This window comes from Perca fluviatilis, chromosome 16 (genome assembly GCF_010015445.1).
Source record: "Perca fluviatilis chromosome 16, GENO_Pfluv_1.0, whole genome shotgun sequence".
Taxonomy (NCBI): Eukaryota; Metazoa; Chordata; class Actinopteri; order Perciformes; family Percidae; genus Perca; species Perca fluviatilis.
The window spans coordinates 11,486,276-11,513,506 of record NC_053127.1 but is presented as its reverse complement, the minus strand read 5'-3'; the positions used below and the strand labels follow the sequence as shown (position 1 = coordinate 11,513,506).

The following is a 27,231-nucleotide window of genomic DNA, read 5'->3' as shown; positions in this document are numbered from 1 at the left end:
CTATGTTCGAGTAGAACTACATTAAGCAGGTAATTAAAAAAACAAACAATCTGGCTCCTCTGGCACCACCTACAGCCTGTAGTGTGATTTGCAAAAATCCACCGCTCCCTGTTCAGATGCACCAATCAGGGCCAGGGGGGGTGTCTAACTGCGTGTCAATCACTGCTCAGTCACACACATTCATTCTCCCTCGTGGGGGGAGGGGCTTAGGAGACCGTTTGGGCTTTAGCAGAAAGGGTGGGAGGGACTGAGAAGTTGTCGATGTTCAAATTCTTTGGCTAAATCCTGGATCTTCACAATCCTACCTACAGCACCTTTTAAGTGCTCATATTATGAAAAAAATACTTTTTCTGGGATTTGGAACACGCATACAAACTTTGAAAAAAAAAAAACATCCATGCGAAACAAGGTGGCTAACCGTAGCATGCTAGCTTGTTCTGAATGGCAAAACACTGCTACAACACACACTAGTTCACTATAATCTACAAAATAACTACTTAAAGTTACACGCAAAGTTGGAAGTGTGCCCTCGTTTAGAAGAAGTCTCCCGGCTAATATAGCTGATGTAGTCCTTACCTAGCTACTGCGCATGTGCGTCTGCCAACAAAGATGTTACAGCAGTGAGAGGTCTCACTCTGTAGCTAAAACAGAGACCTGAACTCAGGGTGAAAAGAGGAGCTGCAGCAATGTGCAGTACAACAAAAATATGGTGTTTTTTGAAAATTAAACCATGTAAACCTATTCTGGTACAACCTCTAAATACAATTATGAACCTGAAAATGAGCATAATATGGCCGCTTTAACGCAAGTGAAACAAAGGCTGGTTATGTGGCTAATGTAGACAGCTGTGTTAATTACAATTGAGCCATATCTATTCCATCAGACGTGCAATAGATGAATGACATGATAAAAAATAGTTGCAGTATTTTTGGTATTTCCGGTGGGACTTAATGACACATTGTATTCTGGTTTGTTGTGCATTTTTAGCCGCAAATGTCTGCACCAAGTGTAAAAAACAATGTGCCTCCGAAATATGCAGGTTTTGAGTCAAGCTGAGCCAGATGATTTTACAGATTAGCATGTATTCAAAGAGGAGGAACCAAGCTATTAAATTAATCTTTGCTTAGAAGAAAAATGGTGCTCAATGGCACATACAGTAGTTAACCTGTGGTTTTATTTTTATGGTTTGTTAATTCTTGGTCAAAAGTTGACACGTGATCACAAACAGTAACTGACAGTTGCGGAAGCAGCTTAAACCTTTGTTGAGCGTTCTCCAAACACAATGATGGCATCAATGACAAAGTAGGACGACATCTGGAGTATGCAAAGCAAGCAATCCTTGATGCCAGGTCTCGTAGGCCTGCTCCTCTCAAGTTTCATCCCCCCACCCTCCAAGCCATGCACGCTGTCCCGAAATGATTCGCCCCTAATTGCCTGTCACATTGCCACAAAGCTGTACTCGTGTTTTTTTGCAGTGCACAAATTCTTAGGGTCAATGGATGTAGTTAAGCACTGGAGTGGGGTGAATGAAAATGTTCTAAAAATGTTCTAATAGGGCATCGAGAATGTCCCTGAGCATGTGCAGTGACGTGTTTGCCCATGCAGAATCTGTATTCCTTTTTTTGTAGGACAGAACACGTTAAAGCCACCATTATGGGGGTGGGGGGGGGGGTGTAGGTTTTTGTCACAACACTTCTGCAGGTTTGTGGCTGCATGGCCAACGTTGGCTTTTGTTCCTCCAGAAGTAATGTAGAATAAATGTATTCTCATAGTTTGTTTGGGTGGGCGTTGACAGCCAAAGCAGCAAGTAGTAACTCATGCTCAAGTAGCATAATTGAGATCCTCTCATGTGCCCACTATTTTTCTCTGCCTCTCCCCTTTGGGTTTAGGATGCTAACAAACAACAAATGTAATCTTGCAAATCAAGGGTACTGCTGGTGCTGTTGAGGAAACCATGAATTGCATTGTGCAGGGAAGTCTATTTCTTATCACATCACCAGATTCCCCATTTCCCTCTCAGTTAGCTGTAGGCACAAGTCCATCTTTGCCCTGCTGGGGAATCATGGGAATGATCAATTTAGCCGTGTTGTGTATTACTGTCTGCAGTACGAGCAATCAATCACTGATTAGATTGGGATGCTGTTTGTTTGAGTTTGTGAGTGCTCACTTTTACAAGGGCATTAAGCTTTGTGTCCGTATAGGGACTCATTTGTACAATCCCGGCGTGAAAACTAAATATACACATTTTCTGCTTGCTTCTTTCCCTTCAAAACAAAAAAACATCCCAGACCTAATCTGCAGCCAATTTTGTGGTAGATCATGAATTTAAGATTCCACGTGGGCCGCTGGCTGCCACTGAGGTCTTTTGTCCAAGGCAGTATCAGTGCTGGAATTTGATGTAAAAGTTTCAATTTGGCTCAGTTTGACTTTCAGCTAAGCACTGTGTGCAGAATGTTCACAGGGTCTCAGGATAGTTTAGCCAAGAAAATGCTCTGCCACAATCTCTGCATCACCATCATCTGCCAATATACATTCTCTTAGTAGTTTATGTGCCATAGGCCTATGTTACTCCCCTTTGGTCCTTGTTATACTCGGGGGCAGTTTGAGAGACTGAAATTAGGATCTGTAGGGGTTGTGCATTAGCCTCGTGAGACCGTCCTGATCTCGCGAGCTCCAGTTTTCCACTCGCAGATCAGTCTGGCATCTTGAGATAGAGAAAATTTGGAGCCGTTCGCCAAACGACCAGGCCAATCAGCGTTGGTTTTGAGGCGGGTTTAGGTGGTGATAGACTGATGGTTTATCTAGTCAGCTAACCAGTATTTTCAGCCAGCGGTAGCCCTAATTCTGTTAGCTGCTCGCTAATGCTTTTTTCTCTTGGATCCTTCTTTTGGAATATGGACTGGGAACCTGAAATGGTGCCTTTTATTCCTAAATTTTCGTTACACAAACGGCAAATATCCTTTACCTACATGTTGCTTGCTTGCTGAGCTAACGAGCCATGTTTTGCCTGCAGCAGCAGGGGCTTGTGGTTGTATTTTCATACGCTTCGTTGATCTGATTGGTTGATTTGTCTATCACCAACATAGGTGATAGACAGATGGTTTATCCAATCAGCTAACCAGTATTTTCGCCCCTTCCCAAAAGTTCTCCGATGGAAAGTTCCCAGATGGATATGCCAAGCAAATGCGAAGCGATCCATCTGGCGGAGTCAGGTTAGTTGTGCATGCAACCCCCTCATGGAGGAAATATGGGACATATTTTTACTGTTTTTAGCTGTTTTTTTTCTAAAGGCAGCATACCAAAACGTAAAGTTTGTTATAGCTCCACCATTTGGTCTAATTGTACCAAATTTGACACAAAGTACGTCATTAGGTCCCCAGGATTATACCCGCCAAGTGAAATGTAGTTTGGATTAACGGTTCTCAAAATATGCAAAGGACAAACACACACACACATTCCTTGCTTTATAGTTAGATTGAAGATGTGTAGACAGGAGCACAGGACACATTATAATCCTGACAGTATAGACACATTACAGTATGGACACAAGCTGTTTTCTTTACTAAACACATGCCTTTTAAGTGTTTTGTTCATTTGGACTTTGGTGATGAGAAGTTGAGGATGGAGGATTTAAAAACAGAATATGGGTGGATGGATAAATACTCAAACAGTTCAGCACAGTCTGTGAAAGCACTTTGACTTTATTTTTTTTTAATTCAGCCCACTTTGAGAACACTTCTTATCTCAAGCACTGAAGTTGTTGGATTTGATAAAAAAATAAAATTAATAAATAAACAGAAACGTACATGAATAAAATATACAAATTCAAAAGCCAATGATACATCGGTTCAGCCTGAGCATGACCAAGGTGTGTGTATGAGAGAGAATACTGTGTCTTTAAAAATGTGTAAAATTAGATTAAAGAAAAGCATTTAAATATGTTGTGCAGTACTATTTGCTGGATATACAAGAAGGAAATATACAATTTAATTGAATTATAATAGTTATAATGACGCATAAGGCTTTCAGCAGTTGCCTAACTCTACCTTTGATTATAATGGGATTAGGTGTTGGTAGTACTGCAGCACTTCATAATGGGTTTTGAAATCGGTTACTCTTCATGTGTACTTGCATTTAAATACAGTAATATACACGGTGGCACTGGAAATGACTGGAGTGTCATTTCACTTTACCAACCCTTTACAAAGTAAGCGTACATTTTGGATGCTGCTCTGGTACGTTAGACTGTGTTATCCATCCATTTATTTCTCAGAAATGATTCAGGATTGTCATCATCCATTCAGAATCCAGCACCAGTGCTGTGGCAAAGTTCTTTTTTATTGCTATCCATGTTGCTGCATTGTGAATGGGCGACACATGAGCTGCGCCAACTGAAGCGAGACAGACAGAACTGTCTTGTCACATTTGTGCCCATCCAGTTAGAATCAGTGTGGTTACTCCCTGATTCTTCAAAGGGAGACTTGGTACCCCAGCAGTGCCCTTTAACTCCACTCCCCATTCTTTTTTCCGTGATTTTATCAGAGCCTTTCATTGTACTTGATTTAGCTTGTACTGTTCTCATGCAATGGTTCACACATGAGACTCCCTGACTCACATGTCCTGTGAGCTTATTGCAGTGTTGGATGGGTAGTATGTGGAGGTACAGTATTAGCACCAGATAGCCTCTGGGAATGCTGCGGCTTTGCATGTTGGCCTTACAAATGCACACTTCCTCTGTTCATGAGATCATACATGGCCAACCACAATATGAAATTTCATTACAATGTCATTTTAAGTCTTATCTGTAAATATACATTCTTATTTTCAACTGAACAAGTGTGCTTGGCCTCTTTGATTTTGTTTGGCTTGAGTGCTACATAGAAGCCGATACTCTCAGCTTTCCAAACAGTAATATGATGTCTTCCCTATTGTAATTACTCCCACATATAGGGTACTAAGCCACATTAACCTTTTGGCAGGGAGCACCTGTGGACCACTTTTAAAGCCCTGTTCTTGTGCTACTTCCAAAATGGCTGCCAACTTTATTATACCTGTCTCAACTGCATCCACTTCAAATCCAATCTGCCCTGTAGGTCTGATTTATTTTTGGTCACACTGTAGCAATCATTGTTTGATAATGAAGTGTCAGTTTTTTATTTAGGCAAACCCTAGTATGTGCTCGAGCTTCATTGAAGAAAATAAAATTAAAGTGTGTGGCTAAAATGCAGTCTCATACTAATTTATAAACTTGTGGTAAACCAAACGTACTGTATAGGCATTATGTATGAAGTACCAAAACATACTGCACTGCAAAGGTCCAGTCCAAATATCATGTGCCCATCTAAACTTTTTTTAATGCACAAAATATGCCAGGGTCAATTTCTCCCCCGATTCAGGGGAAGAAAAGAAAAACCTCTGCTCTGGAACAGTCTGGTAATGGGTAATAGGTTTCTATAATCATTTATTGTTTGCAGACACCTGACACTATCTTGTTTATTATTTCTGAGCATTTCTTATACTTTTGAAATGGATCATTGATGATGAAATTCTTGGCAGAAAAGCAATAACATTATTTTAGCTTTGGAAGTTGTTAAGATTCATTTCCATAATAATAACTTGAGCCCCACAATAAATTGTCTACAATGACATATCAGCCAACATTAGTACATTGCAGATATATTGATATATGTCGTCTGATATATTACAAGAAATTCAAGGACAGAAATGCCAGATGAAACAGTGTCACCATTATGTAGTCCGTCCCTTCAGAGCATAGAGAAGTCTTTTTTTTTGTGTAAACTGTAAAATATCGCTGTTGTTATTTGCCTCGAAAATCCTGTATTTCAATAACTGCATGATGATACATCATATTATACAAGTCCATATACAATGATTTAAAATGTTTTGTATTGACAAAGTCAAAGAACAAATGGAGCTCAAAATACAAGTGCTGTGTGTGGAAGCAAGGGGAAAACAAGAACTGACATGAAACCAGTCCCATGTATAATAACTGCTGAAATAATTGCTCACACAGAGCCAATGTTGATGAATCAAGCTGGAAATGTCTTTGGTCACAAATGGATGGTTAGGGAGAGACGCACTCTGATGTCCATTTAGACTGCATTTGGGTGGGAGTTTAGAGGTTTCTTTTTCCAGTCAGTGAGTCAGAGAGAGCCTCCAGGAGTGGATGATGGAGGAGGCGAGTGTGATCAGTGCCACTCAATAAATTCAATATGCTTTACTGGCACGAGTGTAACACTGCTCTCAAGATGACAATAATTTGATTCTTAGGAGTGTGATTCTGTTCTCCGTGTGTGAGGCTGAGCTGTTATTTTTTTTTAATTTATTTTAACAGACATGACTAACTTTCTAACTTGTTTTTCCCTTTTCTTCTCCATATGATGTCCACCTGTGGTTACTGATGGTGCCCTCTTCATATAGGTAAGTCATATACATGCAATCATTTTCAGACTACTGCCCACATGTTTGAAATGTCTTTATGAGGAGATCCATCATAATGAAATGGGTGACTTCCATAGTAAGGTCACACACACACACACACACACACACACACACACACACACACACACACACACACACACACAGTAGTTTAACCTTGACCGAAAATGACACGAAGAATGTAGGTTGCAGAAAAGCGGAGATAAATTACACAGAGCCATGCCCATGCAATCAGTGTAGGGAGTGAAATGGTTGTTTTGCAGGGTCATGTTTAATCAATGACAGTGCATTTAATGGGGTGGCTATGACTAAGAAAAGCTCAGAGATGCACAGGATCAGGTCATAGTTTTCATACGAACCACAGGTCACGTTTCAAATTCATCATCAGACTCTGGAGAGACAGGAGGAAACAGAATTCTACATAAACCACTCAGTGTTGGAACAATATGATCTAGGTATGTCATGTTTTATCTGTGAGCATGATCTGCTCATCATCCATCATATAGGCTCCTGAGAGAGAGAGAGAGAGAGAGAGAGAGAGAGAGAGAGAGAGAGAGAGAAAAAAAAAGTTCACTCGTATCTTATACCATTTTGTGCAATTAGGCTCTATAATCCACCTAAATTGGAGCCCTATCAAGCAAATCATTGATTAGGTATGTTATGTCATAGATTATGAAAGAGAGAAATGTGTCAAGGTTGGAAAAAAATAGAATGTGTCATTAGGATTACTTTAATTATACAATATCTCTTACTTTTTGCTTAATGAAGGATGATAGGATGTGATGGGCGATGAACTTTTTGTTCAATAAAAATAAGGCTTTAAACTTGAAAGATGGCCCACAAAGACTTGCCAGTCATCTAATTTCCCCCCTACCCTATTTCAGCTTTCATAAAATAATTTGCTACATTGCACAGGTCACTACAGCTAAGGTTCATCATATTTATTGAATTGTTAGGCCACAAAAGCTTAGCACTCTCTGTTTGACAAGGGGAGCCGGTACTCAAATTTTAATGAGCCTCCGGAGAGGAAGAGGAGGCAGCCTTGTTTACCGAAAGGCGTTGAGGTTTGTGGGCAGGTACAAAATATTGATGGTACAACGTGGGTGTGGGCAGTGTGAACATGTCTTCTTCATCTCCTCTTTCAGCTCCAGTCAATTTTAATTTTAAAGTACTCCCAAATATAAAAGGATAATAAGATTGTGCTCTTTAACCTCCCACCAAATTGAAGCAAGGATGTAATATGATGCTTTTCCCCAGTTATCAATGGAAGTCTGTATTATGTATTGCTATAGTATGTGTTTCAAACAGAATGGGAAGTCGACTGACCTTTTGTGTTTTCAGTGTTTTTATTTTTCCCCTGGCAAGGTGGACAGGGCGGTAGAGAATGTTAGACACAGACATGAGAAGATGGTATGATAAAAAGTACCTAGTAAGCTTTGAAATCCTCTTCTTCTTCTTTTTTCTCCATCTTTGTAATTTTCTTTTTTTTCTGCGCTGCACTGCATTACCTAGAGCTGTTCTGATCGTTTTCTAAACGTTGGCTGTCCTCAGGGAAGTCTTCTGTCTTATTGTTCAGGCTCGCTGTCATATGCTCTTGGCTTATTGGGACACTTGAATAGAACAGAGCCATTGTTAATGTTATGAGTAAGACCTGTGCTTTCCCTGCTCTGATAGGATAAAATATCTGCTGTGAAAAAGGCCTATTCTACCTTTGTGAAGTGTGACATGTAAATGTTCATTTTGATGGGTTTGATTCAACTATATGCAGCTTTAATCTCGGAGGCTGTTGTTTGTCGTGGTACTGTTTGAGATTGTGTTATCTTGAAAGTTGTCAATATTTTGTCCACCGAGGGCAAACTGATACCTTGACTGGTAATTATTTTTGCACAAAGGGATGGGATAACTCCCCGGTGCTGACTCTTCCTTTACATTCTAAATGTAAATACATTTACGGTGGTGACAGTTGTAATCAAGTCCAGTCTACAAACATATCTGGTGGCTATCTTTTGAAATTGCAATAACAAAAAGGCAACCAAAAGGCATTCACATGGACAGCTAAGTGTTTTCTTCTATCTTTCAACGTCTGCCATCATTGCAAACAACCACAGAGGCATGCAGGGAATAGTCACCAGTCAACAGGGAAACCAGTCGAAGCATTGCACCGTTACACCTCCCCACCATCATTATTCCCCTGTCGGATTTGACAGATTTACTTACTTACTTACGTTATGAATGTGGCCAGTGCTAATTTGCTAGCCGCTGTTCATTGTCTTTCACCTTGCTTCATTTTGGAGTGACTCTGCCGTTGCAGTTACAGTTGACGCACATGGTTAGGTTTTGGATAACGTGGTGCAGATTTTGAGCGAAGCAGCCTGCTTTCGTTTCTCTATGCAGGAGCCAACCCTGCTATCTTTGTTTGTGTTCCACTCAGTGATTGGTTTATACAGTTGGCATGTCTCACTAATGCACCTTAAATGACGGTCTATGAATCAAACAAGTCATTCATTTATTTTGTTTTTATCATCTGACTACTGATGGATGAGGATTCATTTTTCTTTAACCTTATGAAATATTAGAAAGATTTGTGGTGCCAGTAATGATCTATGCACCCTGCACTGTCTTACATTTCACAACAGAGAATTTTTGTTAGAAAAAAAACGTGATGAATGCCTTCAGCCATTTCCCAGGAGAATAACAAAAAAACAAACAAATATCATATGCATTTCATCTATTGTTAATACAAACAAAATATTGATTAATGCACTATTGAATGAAACATTTGAATACAGCATGTTTACTTGTAATTGTGTAATTTTACTTGTATTTCCATTGGCTTACTGCTACTCACTTAAATAAATTATTGTAATATTCATTCCACCACTGCCTAATCATTTGTGGTCATAATTGAAATACTTTTATTCTGGAAGATGCCAAATAATTGACTGAAGACACAAAAGTTGAAAATGTCAGTATGCGTCAAAGCCAATAAATCTCTCCTCATGTTATCAAAGATAAAGAGATGGTTATCCAGCCCATGAGATCCCTGCTTGCGCAATCAGTTTGTTTAGCTTGAGCTTGCTATTGTGCAACATGGCTTCTGCAGGAGGAGATGAGATGTATAATGTGGAAATCCACTTGAGGATAATCCTGTATCAGCAGTGGCAGCCATCTATGGATTCTGTACTCTGTAGACAGTGGCACGGTTTGATGCACTCCTTCGCACACCCGACAATTCACTCACATTTCCATTTGCACACACATACACACACCCGTCAAATTCATCGAATTTACAGAACTGAAGGCTGCTTGAGTCGATGCTCGACACGTGCTGCATGAACAATGTCTAGGAAATTGGCAAGGTTCTCATTTCCGCTCTCATACATTTACGGAACAAAGGGTGCCTAACACAGTGGTTCTGTCATTACACTGCTGTTCAGGATGTAGGATGTTCATTGTACACCACCTCATTTAACTATGTAGGCTTAATTACAGTGACACAGTGAATGCATTGCAATTACAGACAGGACTAGGTGTACTTTTATTGGAAAATGGTTGTTCTTTTTTTTATATCACAGAATGGGTAATCTAGAACATTAGGCCATAATTGAATAAGTCGTAAATGCACATGGCCTGCATAACTTTATTATATCTTATCTAGCCTCATGTCCACTCACCGGGCTCTCTATTTGTTACCATTTACCAGCAATTGTTATCTGATAATGAAGACTGCTAATGCAATATGATACCCAGCCAGCAGACGTTCAGATAAAGAATACCTGCACAATGATGGCAACTTAAGTGCACAAGTAATAAGCTTGAGGTACTCTGTCTGTACATAATTCAATAAAAAAGAAAACGGGTCAGTCAGTGGTATATTTGATAGTGTAGTGTATGGGAGATATTTCTGATTATTCCTGTTAGACCATTTTGGCAACAATAAAGTGTTCATCACACTAAACTGTTTTAAACCAGATTAGACCATCAGCATGGATGAGTCGAGGCTGTGGAGGGGCAGCTGGCCTCACAAAACAAAAAAATACTTATTATTTTTCTTCAAATTTCAGACATATTTGATTTTGTCAGCCTGAATCAGTGCTGGTTTTGTGTGATTCAGTCGATCGTGATTCTGAGGTCCACTGGCTGAACTTGTGCAAAAAACGGATGTGCAGTTTAATTTGGAAGAATGAACCTCTTATGAAGTGATATAAATTATCTTTAACAAGTTAGTAGTCTGACTTTAGCTGAAGATGAGGGAGAATGGTTTTACATTTTGACAAAGTTGGATTTGTAAAGTACATTTGGAAGTGGATTATGAACCAAACACCGTGAGTGTTGCTGCTGATTGTCTAAAAAAAGCACAGCGTGATTGAAAAGTTAACATCTAAATTTTTCCGGCTAATTTAAATAACTCTTTGAGGCTGAAAAAGTTGTGGCAATTTATAAGAAAACCTTCACTTAAATAATTCATTGGTGCTATCAAGTTTATCTTTGCTCTTTGTGCAGATTTTTGTGCAGCACTTTTTTTCTGAATATCCTTTCAGGAATATGTACTGTATTGTGATAACAGACATATTGTTTTACAATACATGTATTACATTTTTTCCCAAGATGTCTGCTGTATACCAGCTTAATGTAGCTCACAGTGAACAGATTTGAATGCATATGGCGAGATATTGCATCAAAACTAAAACCTTGGCCTGGTCTTCAAAGAAAAACAAGACTGTAAATGCGCCTTGTGAATATAACATGAAAGTGTCATTGTTCTGTTTATGCCACAAAACAAGTCCCGGGGATAGTGGATGCATTTTACTCCCCAGCCTGTAAAGAAGTCGCTGACACAGTGAAAGATAAGGTTATGAGACAGAATCACATCAGCAGGGGAACATGTTTTCAGTTCAGGTGGGTGAAATAGAGGATGATGCAAAAATAAAAAACCTCTCCAATTTTCTTCCCACACACAGCTTCTCAAAAAAGTGTTTTTACTTGTTTGAAATTGAATTTCTGATCAGTTTATAGTCTGAGCTGTCAAGTCTTTGAAGGAATACATTCCAATCTAGGAGTATATTTGAAAAATATAGCCTACGCATCTTTAGACTCAATTTGGCCATATTCATTCAAACAGCCTTTCTAACAAAAGGGATGTCAGATCTCTCATAATGCATGATAATAAGACATTAGAGTGTAAGAAGAAACATTCAAGCACAGAATAGAATACACAGACTGCATAAAGAATGAACAGCCTGTTTTTGCACTTCTCCTTTGGAGAGAAAATTATTTTTATCTTTTCAAACCTCAAAAACTTGATTCAGATATAGAACCTGTAATCACTGATACATTTGTAACTAGCTATGTATATAGTGTTTTTTCCCTCAACCTTTTTTCCCGCCGTCTTTTAGTTTTATTCACAGTTTAATATCCAATGCTGTCCAAACTGCTCCAAATTCCAAACCCCAAGTTCATTGGGTACCCAGGAAACCAAGTGTGAAGGAGATTGGATGAATGGTTTATGAGATATTTCAAAGACAGACCACACACACGCTTCCCGATTTATTTGATAGATGTGTTAATATCATGCAATATGAGAGATCCGACATCCCTTTTGTTAGAATGGCAGAGTTTGAATGAATATTGTCAGATTGAGTCTAAAGATGCATGGGCTATTTAAAAAAATATATATAATATATTATTTTAGGAATAATGCAAGTTCCCACAACACGGAAAAATGGAAACATGCCTCCTTTATGATGAGTAGCAGGGAATTGCAGTATGGAAACGCCAAACTAGGTTTGAAGTAATTTCGAAACATTGTCACAATGACATAGTTTGCCCACCAGTGAGCTCTGACAAGTTAACAAGAGGTACTTAATTTCTCTATTGAGTGGCACTTTTCATTTTTCTAATTTTATTTCTTCTTTTAGTTAGAAAAAGATGCATTTAAATGTTCACTCTGCTGAAATGTGGCATCTGGCTGCTTGCCCTGGCTGTAATATGTGGCCTTCTTTGCACCTCATTGGAGAGGAGAGCTGCAGCACATACTTTCATCACACAGGGATAATGGCTCTCCTGGTCTGTCACTGTGCACTGAGCATCCAGAGAGTCTCCCGCCTTCAAACCAGCAGATTATATCCAGAGTCAATATCCAGTGTTTCTGGTACATGCACCAAGCACAGACCTGATATATACAAAAATATAACCTATCCTGTAAACCAGACTATGCAAAATTATAGAGGCAATGTAATCGCAATATGAGCACTGAAACCATATACTGTATTTAAGTGGTCAGTTCACTTACATTACAAAATAAGTTAATTTTTTATGTGAACCGACCCTTTAAGAATAGAACATGGATCCTTTTCTTTTTTTTTCTCAGAAAGGAAGTATATTGTCTTTGCCTCCTCAAACTCAGTTCATCACGGTCCTTCCCCGACACTCATCCTGATTAGCTGTCTACCTTGAAACTGCACGTAGCCGGAAGCTGAGCTGTGCAGAATCCATAAAGCTATCGCAGTAGCTGAAGGAGACTAAAAACGCAGCCAGTCTGCTATTAAAAAAATAAACTAAAAGATAAACATCAATGCTTCCCACATTAAAGACACAATCTTGATTGCTGAATGTGGGGCTGTTTTCTTTTTATTGCTTTCATTCGTCTTTGTTGCAGAGACCTAACTGCTCTATGGCCAGGAACATCACTATTTCACTTCTGGCCTCACCCACAGCCAATGTTTTACACAGCCTAAAATGTCCCCATAGTTATTGAAAAGACAATTTTTATGCTAACAGGAGGACACACTAACCGACAGGGAGTGATGATGTAGAATATGTTGTTTTTATTATGGGAGTGTAATATTGCAGCTATAACAATAAGATGCATTTATTCCTATTAACATAGTGTGCCCACGGTACTGCCTGACTGTACTGTCAACAGTACAATAAATGGTCATTACAAAAAGTGTCTATGGTGAGAATGCTAATGCTCTCTCTGCAAATGAATGATAATTTGTAGATTGTTGTATTTGCAGTATTCTCACACAAAAAGGAGACATTCTATAAAGCCCTGACATTCTGTCTAACAGGAGTGTTGAACATACGTTCTGATTTGGAGATTTTGAAACACCTTCAACTGCAAATGGTCCAGCGGTTTCCCCAGTGATAATGATTTCTGTTCATACATTGCGTGTAATTTTCTTTTAGATATGAGAAAGTCAGCTAAAATTGAACCTACTAATGAAATAAAATGGAAAACTGGGAAAACCCATGCCAGCCCTAAATGTGTCCTACTTCAGAGAGACATAGAGAGGGTTTTTATTGAAGACAATGGAAAAGCAAGGTTTGCATTCTATGGCAAAATGTTTGTTGTTAAATATTATTGTGTTGAGTCTGAAAGATGTTACCAAGTTTAAGAAGGTTCGGCAGGCATTCATACAAATAGGCATAATGTCTAAATTCCAGAGGCACCCGCTTTTACAGCTTGTGTTGGGTTGCGTAGGTGTCAGAGCCCATTTCATCAGGCTGAATCCACTATTAGGTCAAATTGGCAATTTTTACAAAACCTCAGTACCTCCAGTACCAGTTAAGCTGCAGTTGCTTTCCCTAAAATGTTGTATAGCTTTGAGATGTAGAACTTTCTCAAACTGCTGAATGTAGGACTTCGTCTCACCGTCAAATCATTTGCCCTGTGGGCTTAGACACCGCTAAAGGCTGCTTACAGCTATATTTAATGTTTTATTTGTTCAATTTTCTGTTAGAGAGGAAACGTTAATAGGATGCCTGTCATTCCGAGGCTGGGAAACTAAAGTCATTTTAGAGATAGCTGTGGCGGCCTGTGAAGACTCATGTTCTTAATATGGGAGAGGTTATCTTGTTAGGAAACATTTCACAGTCATATCTTGGTCATAACTGACTGAATGACTGAATTCATATTTGGTATTCCAGCACCGAATTGGCAGTTAAGACATCTGAATTCTAGTTTTGCTCTGAAGCTTTGAACCTCACATCTTTAGAAGAGGAGCCTGAAGTCCATAACGGAATCTGAACCATATATCCATACCGAGAGTAAGGGTCCTTGTTTTTTTATGCACAAAGAACAGTAGTGTGACCAACATGGGGTCAAGGCTTTTAAAATGTCACTGGTTCTTTGGAAAGTCAGTAAAGTCTTGTCATGCGAAATAAGAGCTTAGGCGAAGAAGAGATTGCATGTAAGTCACTTCTTCAAAATAACATTTGTTCTGTTGACTTATTTATTTCCATTTTCTAGAAGAAGCGTATAACTTATCGGACCCTCCATACCATGGCTGCGATTCCCGAGCACAGTGCATCTATATAAAAAAAAAAAGAGAAAATAAAAAACACCTAAGGAGTATTCAGAGAATGAGAATTTAATTTGGATGGCGTGTTGCTGATTCTTTTCCTCCACGAGCATCAAGCTCATAATTAACATGACAGCTTTGCAGCAGCTGTCACTGCCATTATCCTGTATACAGAGAGGAACGAGGATATTGAAGCCATTCAGTTGTTGCAGTGCCATTACCTGCAGAGTGTTTACCCTGTAGCCCGGGCCCTGGGGTATTCAGGCTCCTGCTCTCCCCTCTTTGGAATACTACATTAGGGACTGATGCTTGCACTGTGTCATTCACCTTTAGTAGCACTTTTCAATCTTTTTCACTCCATTTAAGGCACCTAAAAATAAAACTCACTGATGGACTGTGTGGGACAGAACATGCTGTATTGTCTCAAGGTTATATGTCATATGTTTCATAAAGGAGATTTTCTTTGCTACTGCCTGCCAGTAGAGGGATAGAAAACAGGAGAATATCAATATCTCTATATCGCTATCTTAATATATTTATTCTATATTTGTGTAGTTTTTTTTAATTATTGCTTTTGATACTTTATTGAATTTCAAGTGACGTTTAAGTGTTTAAAATGCATTCTTATTTTTGCTTTTAGTATTATGCTGCTAAGTTTATTTTTCAAGCGTAAAATGTCTAGCTCAGTATATATCTTGGTCAAAAGAATAATTTAAGAGATTCTTAACAAAAATGTTTCTTTATCTTGTGTGTTTTTACGTTGTAACAAAACTCCAGAGAAGGCCTAAAAATTATTGGCCTAAAAATCCAGTATCAGGGGTTGCCCTACTAGTAGCTAGCTACAGTAGATAAACGCAACCAATCACAAACTGCAGCTTGATGCAGAGATTTTTGTGAAATGTAGCAAAATAAAATCACTTTTTTTACACAGGTAATGTGTCAGCATAAACAGATTGCTGATTGATCTAAACATATAAGTGACTCTAACCCTGGTTTGTATGTGTTGTATGCCTAGATGTACAAATGAAAGGTGTATGTGAAGAAGAACATTAAATGGAAGCCAAAAAAACAAACGATTGCAGATGAACTTGCTTGCTAAGAATCTGCAGCGACTTTCTCTTTGCGTTAGTTTCCCACAAGCTGGAGAACGTGCTTCCTCAGCTGTAAATATGTAAATAAAGGCACCAGTTGCACAAAGACACAAACACTCTTTACTTAGCCTCTTGGTCTCATCTTTTTAAATTCTGTTCATTTAGAGTTTCTTCATTTCAGCCATCTTTTAAATCATCCAGTAACACACAGACATACATTGGGAAAGTTACTTGTTTGTTGTTGGCGTGTGCTACATGTACTTTGGTCAGGATATTTCATTCACAATGTGTATTGTGCATCTCCTTTAAATACACCGATATCATGGGAGAAATGTTTTGCCCTTTCACTTTAAGAAATCTGACAACTTGAGGTCAATTCTCCCTGCTCTAATAAGACAACCTTTTCATTAATCAGAGTATTTGCCCAGTAAGATCTGACCTTTTTATGAATGCCTTTCAAAAGGTCAAGATATTAGATCTAAATCATTTTATGGTAGTCACCTCAAGACTTGAGGCCGTACAGATAAAAATGAAATTACTTAATTGGCTTGCGTTCAGCAAAAACTGGGTTAGAAATATTTCTATCTGATCCAAGAAAATGAAACAATTATTCCTACTATTAAAGCCAAGGTCATTTTACTTTGAAAATGTGTTGCCTTGATTGGGATAAAAGCCTCTAAGGCTTTGGTTAGTAAAAAGATTACACTTTCAATCTAGATCTTCTATTTGTTAGAAATTTGAAATGAAAAACCCCAGTTGAATTTATCGATTTAAGAAGTATTGCTCTACTTTGCTTTAATTCCTGTATTGAAGCCCTTGAACCATGTATTTAACCCGTGAGTACGGCAAGGGAGTTGCTCAGGTTCAGGGTCGTCAGGCCATCCACCACTTTAGCTGACGGAGGAAAACGCACAGAAAGATACGTTAAGTAATGTTTGCGTATGACTGGACAGAGCTACACATTTGAAAGTCGCTTGCAACTGCTATGTATAAGAGCAACACTATTGGCTGTAAAACCTAATTAGTTTAGATTAAGACTTCACAGAATTCTAACCAATAACCATTAATGAAAAGATGCACACGTACATGAATTTTACATTTACGTTACATGTCGTTTAGCTGATGCTAATCCAAAGCGACTTACAATTGCTATATATGTCAGAGGTTGCACGCCTCTGGAGCAACTAGGGGTTAAACGTCTTGCTCAGGGACACACTGGTTGATGTATCGCAGCGGGAATCAAACCCGGGTCTCCCACACCAAAGGTATGTATTATATCCACTGCGCCATCACCACCATGAATCAATGTCGTCTAAAGGAATAGCTTAGTGTGTGTTGAGTGTGTGGCCGAGTGAGCGTAACGGTGGCTGCGCTCAGACCAGACAGCTGTTGCCAATCGTGGCAGAGAAGAAATTGACAGTAAAGTCATCTTGTAGTTACTGTAAATGTTGTCCCATGCTAAATATTCTCTGTATGCATTAACTAAGGCTCCTCTATCCCCTCTATCCCCCCCCCCCTTTGCATCTCTCTGGTCTGAACAGGAGCTCGCCTTCACACCAGCTCTCAGCATTCATTCAAAATCTTAACCAATAGCGTCTGGCTCGTCTGCTTTCATGTTATTTGCTCTGTTGTTTCTCACCTCCTGCATCATGGCCTAAGATGAGGACAGAAGCCGGGCTCTTTTGATCTTCCTAAGCCTTTGTGTGGGCACGCGGTCTCATTTGAGGACTTGTCAAAACATGACTCAGAATATGGAAATCCATTGTGAAGAGCAGGCTGCTGGACCTCATCAGTGAACTGGTCTAGTTGTTGAGGTTTGGCTAGCTGATTGGAAATGAAGAAGGGGAGATGGAACAACTGGAGCAAATATATGGTCCCTCATAAAACATGTAATGTGATCTGTTAATGATGTAGCACAGTTTTCAACAGACGCCATCCTCCACAGTGAGGTCAGAGGTCAGGACAGCCACAGTGGAACAGGCGGGGGGGAGGGGGGCTAGAGCCTGGACCATCCTGTTGATGGATAGCTTCTGTAAGAAGCCGTTCATATCTGCTTGTAACAGAAGTCCTAGTAATGGTATGGATCAGGGGTGTCAAACATACGGCCCGTTGGCCAGAACCGGCCCGCCAAAGGGTCCAATCAGGCCCAGTGGATGACTTTGCAAAGTGTGAAAATTGCAAATAAGTAATTCATTCCAATTCCAAATGTACCACTTTAATCAAGAATAAAGAGAATATCCAAGTTCTTTTTCCATAAATTTACGACTTTAATCTTAGAAATTCCGAGTTTTTTCTCTGAATATTACCCCTCTCTTCCGGGTCCGTAACATTATTATTTTTTCCTATGGCCTTAGAACGCTGTCATAGCAAAAGCAACTTGCGTTTGCCAATATCAAGCTGACAAGAAACTCTGTGGTAGATGGTTTACTGGTCTGGCCCACTTGAGATCAAATTAGGGGTATGTGGCCCGTGAACTAAAATGAGTTTGACTAGATAGTTGCAGTGGCACCATGCAACCGGTAACGTTGAGTAGCATTTCTGGTGTTTTCACTCAAGGTTTTTTTGACGTGCATAAACACAGTTGGGTGGAAATGTAGCAATCCTCACTGTACCTTAGCTGTGTTCCTGTTGCTTGCCATTTACTCTTACTATGATTTGAGTATGTTGTACACTCAAACTGTAAAAAACTAACAAAGGCCATGGCTGGACGACATGATAAATTCTCTCAAAACGATATGAAAATGTGTATTGTATATATTTTTCTAGAGATGTACCGATTACAACTTTCTAGGCCAATTTTTACAAAACAAGTAAAAATAAAATAAATATAGCCTTGCAGTATAAAGATATTTCTCCAAACACACGCAGGTCTGTTTGAACGTCAAACAGTAACGTTACCTGAAAACATAAACGTCACACAGATGATTTTAACGTCACCGCTCATTTTACACACAGTTTAGCAACAAAACTAAACGCTGAGGGAAGATTACTATGTTTTTAATGTTGGTTTGGAGCGGTATGCATCCCCACTAACCTGGAAAGTGTTTTAAACAGTAACGTTAATACAGCGTGTCGGAGGAATACAGCGTCTCTCTTTTTTTTGTTGTTGTTGTTGATGCAGCAGGGGGCGGCAGAGGGACCGCAGCGTTCGCTAACGTTAGCTTCTTGTCTCATCGGTGGTCTGATAAACAGTAAATTCATCAAAGTCAGGGTGCCCAACGCTATTTTCCGATAAACTGTAGCTGTCAAATTTCACGGGACCCACGTGAGTGCGGTTTTCATGTTCCAGTTGTTCCGCCTCAGAGGGGAGAGAGAGAGAGAGAGAGAGAGAGAGAGAGAGAGAGAGAGAGAGAGAGAGCGGCTGACTGTTCGCCTGAGATCAGTAGAGCAGACGGCTCTGCAGAGCCGCGGACTTTATGACATTTCATAAACAGCTGATGGAGCGGAGGTGCGCTGATGGAGCGGAGGTGCACTGATGTTGCGCGATGTTAATCATGCGGCGCCCGAGTGAATTTGACCGGCATAAAATCTGCATATGTCAGACTGACCGGCAGGTCGCCGGTCATGGCCGGTCACGTGAAAATCGTCCGATTATGGTCACCGGCTGGTCAATCAGTGCATCTCTATATTTTTCTGTATTGTTTTTTTTGCTGATATAAAAATAAACTAGCTGCCAAACTGCATTACGAAAAGAGCAGCAAGTTGATTAATCGATAAGGTTGACAAAAAAAATTATCTGCAAAAAATGCTGTTTTCCATCCATCTTCGTCCGCTTATCCGGTGTCGGGTCGCGGACGAAAAATGCTGTTTTTAAGTTCTCAAATATGGAGATTTTCTGTGTTCTCGGTTTTATATCACTAGTACAGTGCCCATTCAAAATGTGCCTGTTTGGAACGGGCTGATTGCTTGGCCTGTGGTATTGCTGCTTGAAACTTTCTCCAGAACCATTGTACCCCAAAATGAGAGAGAGAGAGAGAGAGAGAGAGAGAGAGAGAGAGAGAGAGAGAGAGAGGCTTGTCTTTTTCATCAACAATACATGTTGATGTCACCACAGTCGGTGTTTAATGACGGCGGTGCTGTCTTATCGTTAACAAATTAAACACTTTAGCAGAGGTGTTAATTTCCAAAAAGGCTTAGGGGCTTGACGGTTAGCGTTTAAGTATGGATTTGAGTCGCAGGGGTATTTTGCCAACGGTAATGTTATTAGTGTTATTATAAGTTAGCAGCACACTTAAACAACCTGACCCAGGGTGAGCATAGAGGGTGAGTCTGAGTGAGAAGGAAGTAGTGGTGAAGAATTTAAGATGGGCTTTTATTGTGAAGGGTAGAAATGCCTTTTTATTAAGTTTCCTTTCAGCAAAATGCTGAGTGAATTTAAGCTGGACCTTTATTGGGAAGGGTAGACCCGGAAGAGCCAGGTTATGGCAGCGCTTTTTTTCCTCAACATTTTTTCCTCAACCTTTAAAATTCTTTATTGTCGTTTATTTTAATTCACAGTTTATAAATCCATCCAATGCTGTCCAAACTGCTCCAAATTTATTGGGTACCCAGGAAACCCAATGTGAAGTAGATCAGATGAATGGTTCATGAGATATTTTAATGACACACGCACACACACGCACACATACACATACAGAGGTTTCCATTTGTTAGGTAGATATTCAACTGAATTTGGACAAAACAAGACATTTAAAGGCATCACCTTGGATTTTGAGAAACTGGGATGGACATTTTTTTTTTAACTATTTTCTGACATTTTATAGACAAAACGAGAAAATAATTGACAGATTAATCGATAATGAAGATAATCGTTAGTTACAGCGCTAAGGCAATATTTATGTCATTTGGATGAAGCTTTACGTTCTGATCCTTGCATAGAGTTTTATTGAATTACCAGAAAAGATGTTATATCTTGATATATATTGTTATTGAGAGAAAAAAAAAATGTACCTACTGTATATTGGATAGAAGATTTTGGCCATATCTCCCAGCCCTACTTTCATACAAAGTGGTCACCCTGCGCATAAGTTTCAAAATAATAATAAAAAAATGCGTATGGTTTCTCAAATGCTCTTTATGCTCATTATGCTTCTGTTTAGTTCCACTTGTATGTTGCTGACAAGTGGAAACTGCACTACGAGTATTGCAGAAATTTTGCAATTTTTTTTCTGACATACCCTATTGTTTCCATTTGTGTTGTATAATTTAATGAAACCGATTCATTTCTCTTTACTAAAAGCTAAAACAGTGCACTGCCAATACTAGTGCATCTATTGTTCGTATCTGAGATAAATTACCCTGAGCCCTGTTTGCTCACACATCTAAATTACTATCATGCATGAGCACTTTGTGTTTGCTGGCCACTGTCAGTATTAATCAAAGACATCCTGGACGTGTATCAGGTGCTTGACACAAACAAATCCCTCAGAGGGAGCGGTCGCTTTATGACTCTCACCAAAGTGCGTGCCATCTGTGAGTTAAGGCTCCTATTTACCACTTCATACGCAAGAAATATTGCTGTGAAATGCAGAGAGCGCTGCCAAATGACCTTTTTTTCCATTCCAGTTTATAGGAGGAAGTGAGGTGCATCTGACATCTGCTCGAAACTGAAGCTCAACAAGCCTCTTTTTTTTTCTTCTTCTTTTTTTTTCTTTGTCGGAGATGTAAGACCCTGCAGACATGAGCGAGGCAAAGCTGAGACAAGATTTGAACTCCCAAGTCAAATTACAAAAGGCAGATGACATTAATATCACACAAGGTTTGGCAGCTCCTAAGTACATGCAGGGAGACAGTGGGGGAGCACATAACCCATCAGTCAGCCTTACCCTCTCTCCCCCGTCCCTCTCTTTCTCTCTGTCAGCCACGTCAGTTTTTCAGACAATTGCTTTGGGGACCTTGATAGGTTGCCTCCTTTACATGGAAAGTGGGTGATCAGCAGTGTAGTTTTCATCTTCAAATGAGAGAGTGATGTTCTTATTTTGCAGTTTGTTTTGTTTTGTTGACTTTGTTACTTTGTTAAAACAAACTCCCATGATCTTTTGCTCCATCTGTTTTGTGTTATTTTTCATGTGTAGACACATCTTGCTCTCTTTGTTATGGGAATATTTAAATTGCGAGTTTTCTGAGGTGTTTTTTCTTTTTTCCTTAGCTCTCGGAGGTTACTAACTTTACTTTTTAACCCTATATCTGATGAAAAATAAAGATAATTGCTCCCCATTAACACTAATATGAAAGTCATTAATAAATGTTACAGTCACTATTGCACTTAAGCATTAGTCTAGTTTTTCTTCTTTCAAACAATCCCAGTAGGATAATTGGATGTACATCAGCGTGATTGATAGACAGGTAACTGTTTAGACAGCTAATCATATTATCCAGACACATTACCACTGTGTCAAATGAGCTCCCAGGACACATGGGCTTATTATAAAGGTGTCAGCTTCACTTAAGTTCAGCAGGTAATTAAAAAGTGATGAGTGTCAATGACACCGACACTACTCTGAAATATGACGAAGAAGAAGCTCATTTTAAATCAAACTCCTGTGGTGGTTCTTTCGTGCCAAAAATAGTCAACTATGGATATTCACAAGCTCTGCTACAGGAGCTGAAATGGGTCAGATCCTGTCTGACCTCCTCTAGGCTTAATGCTACTGTATAAGACATTTTTCCTGCACATGTACGATGGGTTTTACTAGCCGAAGGCTGCTATGTTTGTGGTGGTCTGACATTTAATTTATTTTTGTGCATTACTGTGCTGAACATTGCTTTTGAGAAAAAAGGTGCTTGGAGTTGGAGAAAATAAAACAAGGAGCACTGACTTTTGGGCTGCAAGGTCTTCAAAAAAGAAACTTATTTTAATGTGACAAGAAGATTAATGGTGGGTTTGTCTGCATGTGTTACGCGTCACATGTGCTATTCCCAATTGATCATCACAGTGATGTAGAATAAAATAATTCAAGTTGTCCTGGGGTCATCCGTGGTGGGCATCCTAATATGCTCTCTTCTTCACTTAATAATGAATTCATTTATATGAATAAATGAATTTCATGAAGTAATTTTCTTCTGGTAGACATGAGCAGAGGGGCAAAAACGTGAGGGCAACAAGTTGATCCCTTTAGTCATCTTTATTGGACTACATGGCCCGTGCATGTTTTGGAGAAAGGTCTTTGGCTTACAGATCAATTAAAACCTGCACAACATTGATTTAAGTACCTTTTTATCATTAGAAACCACAGATGTATTGTATGTAAAAAAGGCATTTTAAATCATATATATTAAAGTACTCATATTATGCTTTTTGGCTTTTTCCCTTTCCTTTATAGTGTTATGTATCTTGTGCATGTTATAGGTTTACAAAGTGAAAAAGCCCAAAGTCCACCCCAAAGGGACTTACCATCTCCATCAGAAAACACTGTTCACAAACTGCTCCAAACAGCTCTATTGTAGTCCAGCCTTTACTTCCGTTACGAACTTGCGTCACTTTCTAACACACGTTATAATGCTCGCCTAGCTGCTAGCGTAGCACGCCCTCATACTCTGCTTACTACTGAGCATCTGCAACTCCCAACAAAGATGGAACAGAAGTGAGATGCCTCACTCTGTAGCTAAAACAGAGAGCTCAGCTCTGTAAACCTATTCTGTTACAACCTCTAAATACATGAGCGTAATATGAGCTAATATGATTAATACAGTCACTTAGAAAATTCCTTAGACATCTTGACAACAGGTCAAAATTGCATTAAAAGGAGTAGATATGTACTGTATTATGCAAATACATTTTTATGCTAACTCCATGTGAACATTTTCCCCTTGAACACTTTGATCCATGACAAAAACTAATACAGTAGGCAGAAGTCTTTACAGAAGGTTAATCTTAAAGGGATAGTTCGGATTTTTTGAACTAGGGTTGTATTTGTTTCTTATCCATAGTCCGTGTACCTACCACCTACAGTAGATGGTGGTCAGCACGCCCCCAGTTTGGAGAAGCAGACAAGAGTACTGACACTGAAGCTAAGCAATTTACTGCTGTGGATGGGTGCAGCAGCTAAAAGTATTTAATACACCTAAAAAAAGGACCACCTAAAAACAATCAACATCTGTTTACCGTGCCGGCAGACAGCCCTTTCCGAAGGGGAACTGAAGCCGTTATGTCGCTCTCATCAAAGCCACCAGACCCCTTTGACAAAAAAGACATGGGAGTTGCTGGTCTACCGCTGCCTCGGCCTGTTATATTGTTTGTGTTATTGTGTGACTTTGATTCGTAAAATCTTTTAAAATACCATTTTATCTTTACATTACTTTTGGTCACCAAGCTAATTCTCCATATGCAACTTGCTCTTTGGGGAATTGTTGGTTCTCTGTAAATTATAGTGTTGTCTAAACCTACTCTAGTCAGGATGTAGAAGTAGTTGAAACGTACAAGTACTTGGGCACTATAATTGATAATAAGCTTACTTTTGAATGTAATACTAATATGCTGTGTAAAACAAGCCAGCAGGGCCTTTTCTGTCCGAGGAAGTTCGAGGTTGACAGGTCCCTGAGGACCTTGTTTTTTACCTTTTCTTTAATCTGTTGGTATGCATCTCTCAATCTAAAACAGAAAAATGCATTGACAAAGGAAATAAAGGTCTGTAGCAACATCACGGGTGCTCAACAGAAAAGTCTGTCCATTTTGTATGACAAACCGTTTTTAAAGAAAGCTGAATCCATTCTCTCTGACTGCACCCATCCCCTGCACCCAGAGTTTCAGACCCTACCTTCTGGTTCGCGCTTCAAATACCCGCTAGTCAAAACCAACAGATATAAACACTCATTCATACCCTCAGCCATCTCACTGCTAAACTTAAATAGGATAAGGTCAAATCAGCTTGACCACAACCACGCTTGATAAACATGGCTTTTTAATTTGAGTTTTATTCATTTATTATTTTAGTTTTTAGTTTTTACATCTTTACATTTTTGCTATTTATTGTTGTATTTGTAGTTATCTTGTGTATTTGTCACTGCTGCGAAACCAATTGCCCCTTTGGGGACAAATAAAGTTCGACTTGACTTGACTATCTGAAAAGCGTCCTAAGATAACTTCTGTTGTGATTTGACACTATAAATAACAATGAATTGAAATTAAATTGAATATGATTGGTTCACTGAAGGAAAATAGTAATGAATTGAAAACGGCCTGTGTTCAGCTTGGTCTGTCGGAAGTGACATCCTGTGGTGTCACAGTCCCACAGGAATGTTGAAGAAATTCTACTTCTCAACCTCTCTTTGTATCCCTTTCTCTTGATAACAGACGTTCCCATGAAATGATCTCCATTGATCATAATGTGAGAGCAGGCATTAAGGTTTTCTGGCTGGCTTAGAGCGGTATGCAATGGATAAGATTAAGACTAGAATTGCTAAGCAGGAAGAGGCACATGCACCATAAACAAAGCTGCAAGCAGGATGAATTTGGATTGCCTTGGATGGGACTAGTGAGAAAATTACCATCATGTGCCAGGCACTTGTTGTTTTGCAGCCACGGAGCACAGTAAGCAGTGCTCTAAAGTGTGGCTTTATTTTATGTTGAAAAAGCCCGGTAAAACTGTAAATCACCATTGAATGAAAACAAAAAAAAAAAGAGAATCAATAAGAACCGGAATCGAAAGGAAGAATCGGAATTGAAATCAGAATTGTTAATGGGGTGATAGAATGCAAAACCGATTTTACCTTGTCATACTTGAATATTGACAGTTTGGTGGGTAAATATGACATACATAGAACCTCAAAATCCCATTGACACCTCTTTCCTCTGCAAATCTCACAATTTGAAACTGCCTCTGAAAACGGGCAAATCTCAACGAGCCACCGAGTTGACGTCAACTCGGTGGCTCCTCCTTATTTGGCTCTAGTCTCTATCTTTGTTACGCCCCAACATTTACATAGGCTACACCACTGACCTGAGATCAGGTAGTCTTCTGAATAGGTCGCGCAGATCTCAGAAATTGTATACATTGTTCATCTGCTATTTTACCACTAAACTCACTTCTGAAAGTTTCTGGGTTACTGGACTACCAAACACGCTGCCCTGACAGAGCTCCAGGGCCTGCAGCTCGCTGTTCTCCCTCCCCTCTTCCTGCTAAATGGCTGGTGTGTGTGAGTGAGATCGCGGTCAGCGAGCTTGTTACGCTCGCAATCTCTTACCACAGGTTCCAGTTAATCTTATAATGGATATGTGTGTTGAGTTATTTAAACAAACGATCGGGGAAATAAACACCTCTTGGCCGCGAGTCTCATTGATAGAGCCCGCGGCTGGTTGGAGCTCTATCAATGAGAGCTAGCTAGCCTCCTCCTAGACCTCTGAAATTCACAAAAAATGCATTAAATTGAAATTGGACAAAAGTGTTAGCTAAGCTTTGTAAGGCCTTAGGGTAGCTCTGATATACTTGCCGTAACGAAATTCAAAGTGTAAATATACTCTATGTATTCCAAAAATGTAGCTATCTAGCCGCAATCTTTACCAATAGGATTGAAGGGACACTAGCAGCTAACGAAACCCCTCATATTCACAAAAATGCATTAAATTGAAATCGGACACCTGTTGACAAGTGTTAGCTTTGTAAGACCTTGGGGTAGCTGTAATATAAGTGGCGTGACGAAATTCAAACTGTAAATATACTATAGTTATGCCGGCAGCCGGCCAGCCCAGGCTTTTTTAGCTTATGAAGTCTGACACGTCCTCCCAAATTTGCAATTAGCCATCAATTTTCATAAAACGGCCCATATTTGAGCTTTATATAGTTGATTTCTTGCATAACAAAGTCTCAGAAGTGAATTTAATAACGAAATAGCAGACAAACAGTGTATAACATTGCACTGTCTCGTCTCCAATGTATGTGTATGTGGTTTGCTCAACCAATCACTGCGCAGCTCATCTAAATATTCATGAGCATACCATATTTGGAAGAAAAGCTCTTGTTACAAATAGGGCCATATTGACAGGGTAGTTATGGGCCCATAAAATAGCAAGCGGGCCATTTTCAGCCCAACCAATGTTACATACCCTATTAGGAGACCTTAAGGAACAGTTTGAAATACCCTATATAATCATTCTATCACCCCTTTAAAATCAAAACGATGCCCAACCCTAGTATCGTTCAAAAACCTTCGATAACTGTTCCTAAACGCTACTTTTTTTGATACCAATTTTTTTAAACAAAAAAAAAAAGCCAACATTATACATTACGACACCAATCTTTTAATGTATTTTTCAGCTCCTTCTACGTGAGTCCGTCTCTGTGTAACAGAGTTTTTCCTGCGTGGCTCTACGACGTGTAACGTTAGACAGCCTATCACCAGCAATATTAGGTCTTGGTAGAAACATGCTGCATGCTTAT

General features: G+C 39.4%; 1 protein-coding gene across 3 annotated transcripts in view; it reads left to right on the top strand.

Moving 5' to 3' along the window:
• tmem132e (transmembrane protein 132E) overlaps nucleotides 1-27,231 on the top strand; it is a 391,231-nt gene that overhangs the window by 174,447 nt on the left and 189,553 nt on the right. Inside the window, exon 1 of one of the 3 annotated variants that reach the window (XM_039778609.1) lies at nucleotides 6,467-6,538. The exons of the other annotated variants lie outside the window; for them this stretch is intronic. Coding sequence (XP_039634543.1) covers nucleotides 6,523-6,538 — 16 coding nt within the window. The 5' untranslated portion in view covers nucleotides 6,467-6,522. Of the gene's footprint in view, nucleotides 1-6,466; nucleotides 6,539-27,231 lie in introns of those variants that run through there. 3 annotated transcript variants of the gene reach the window in all.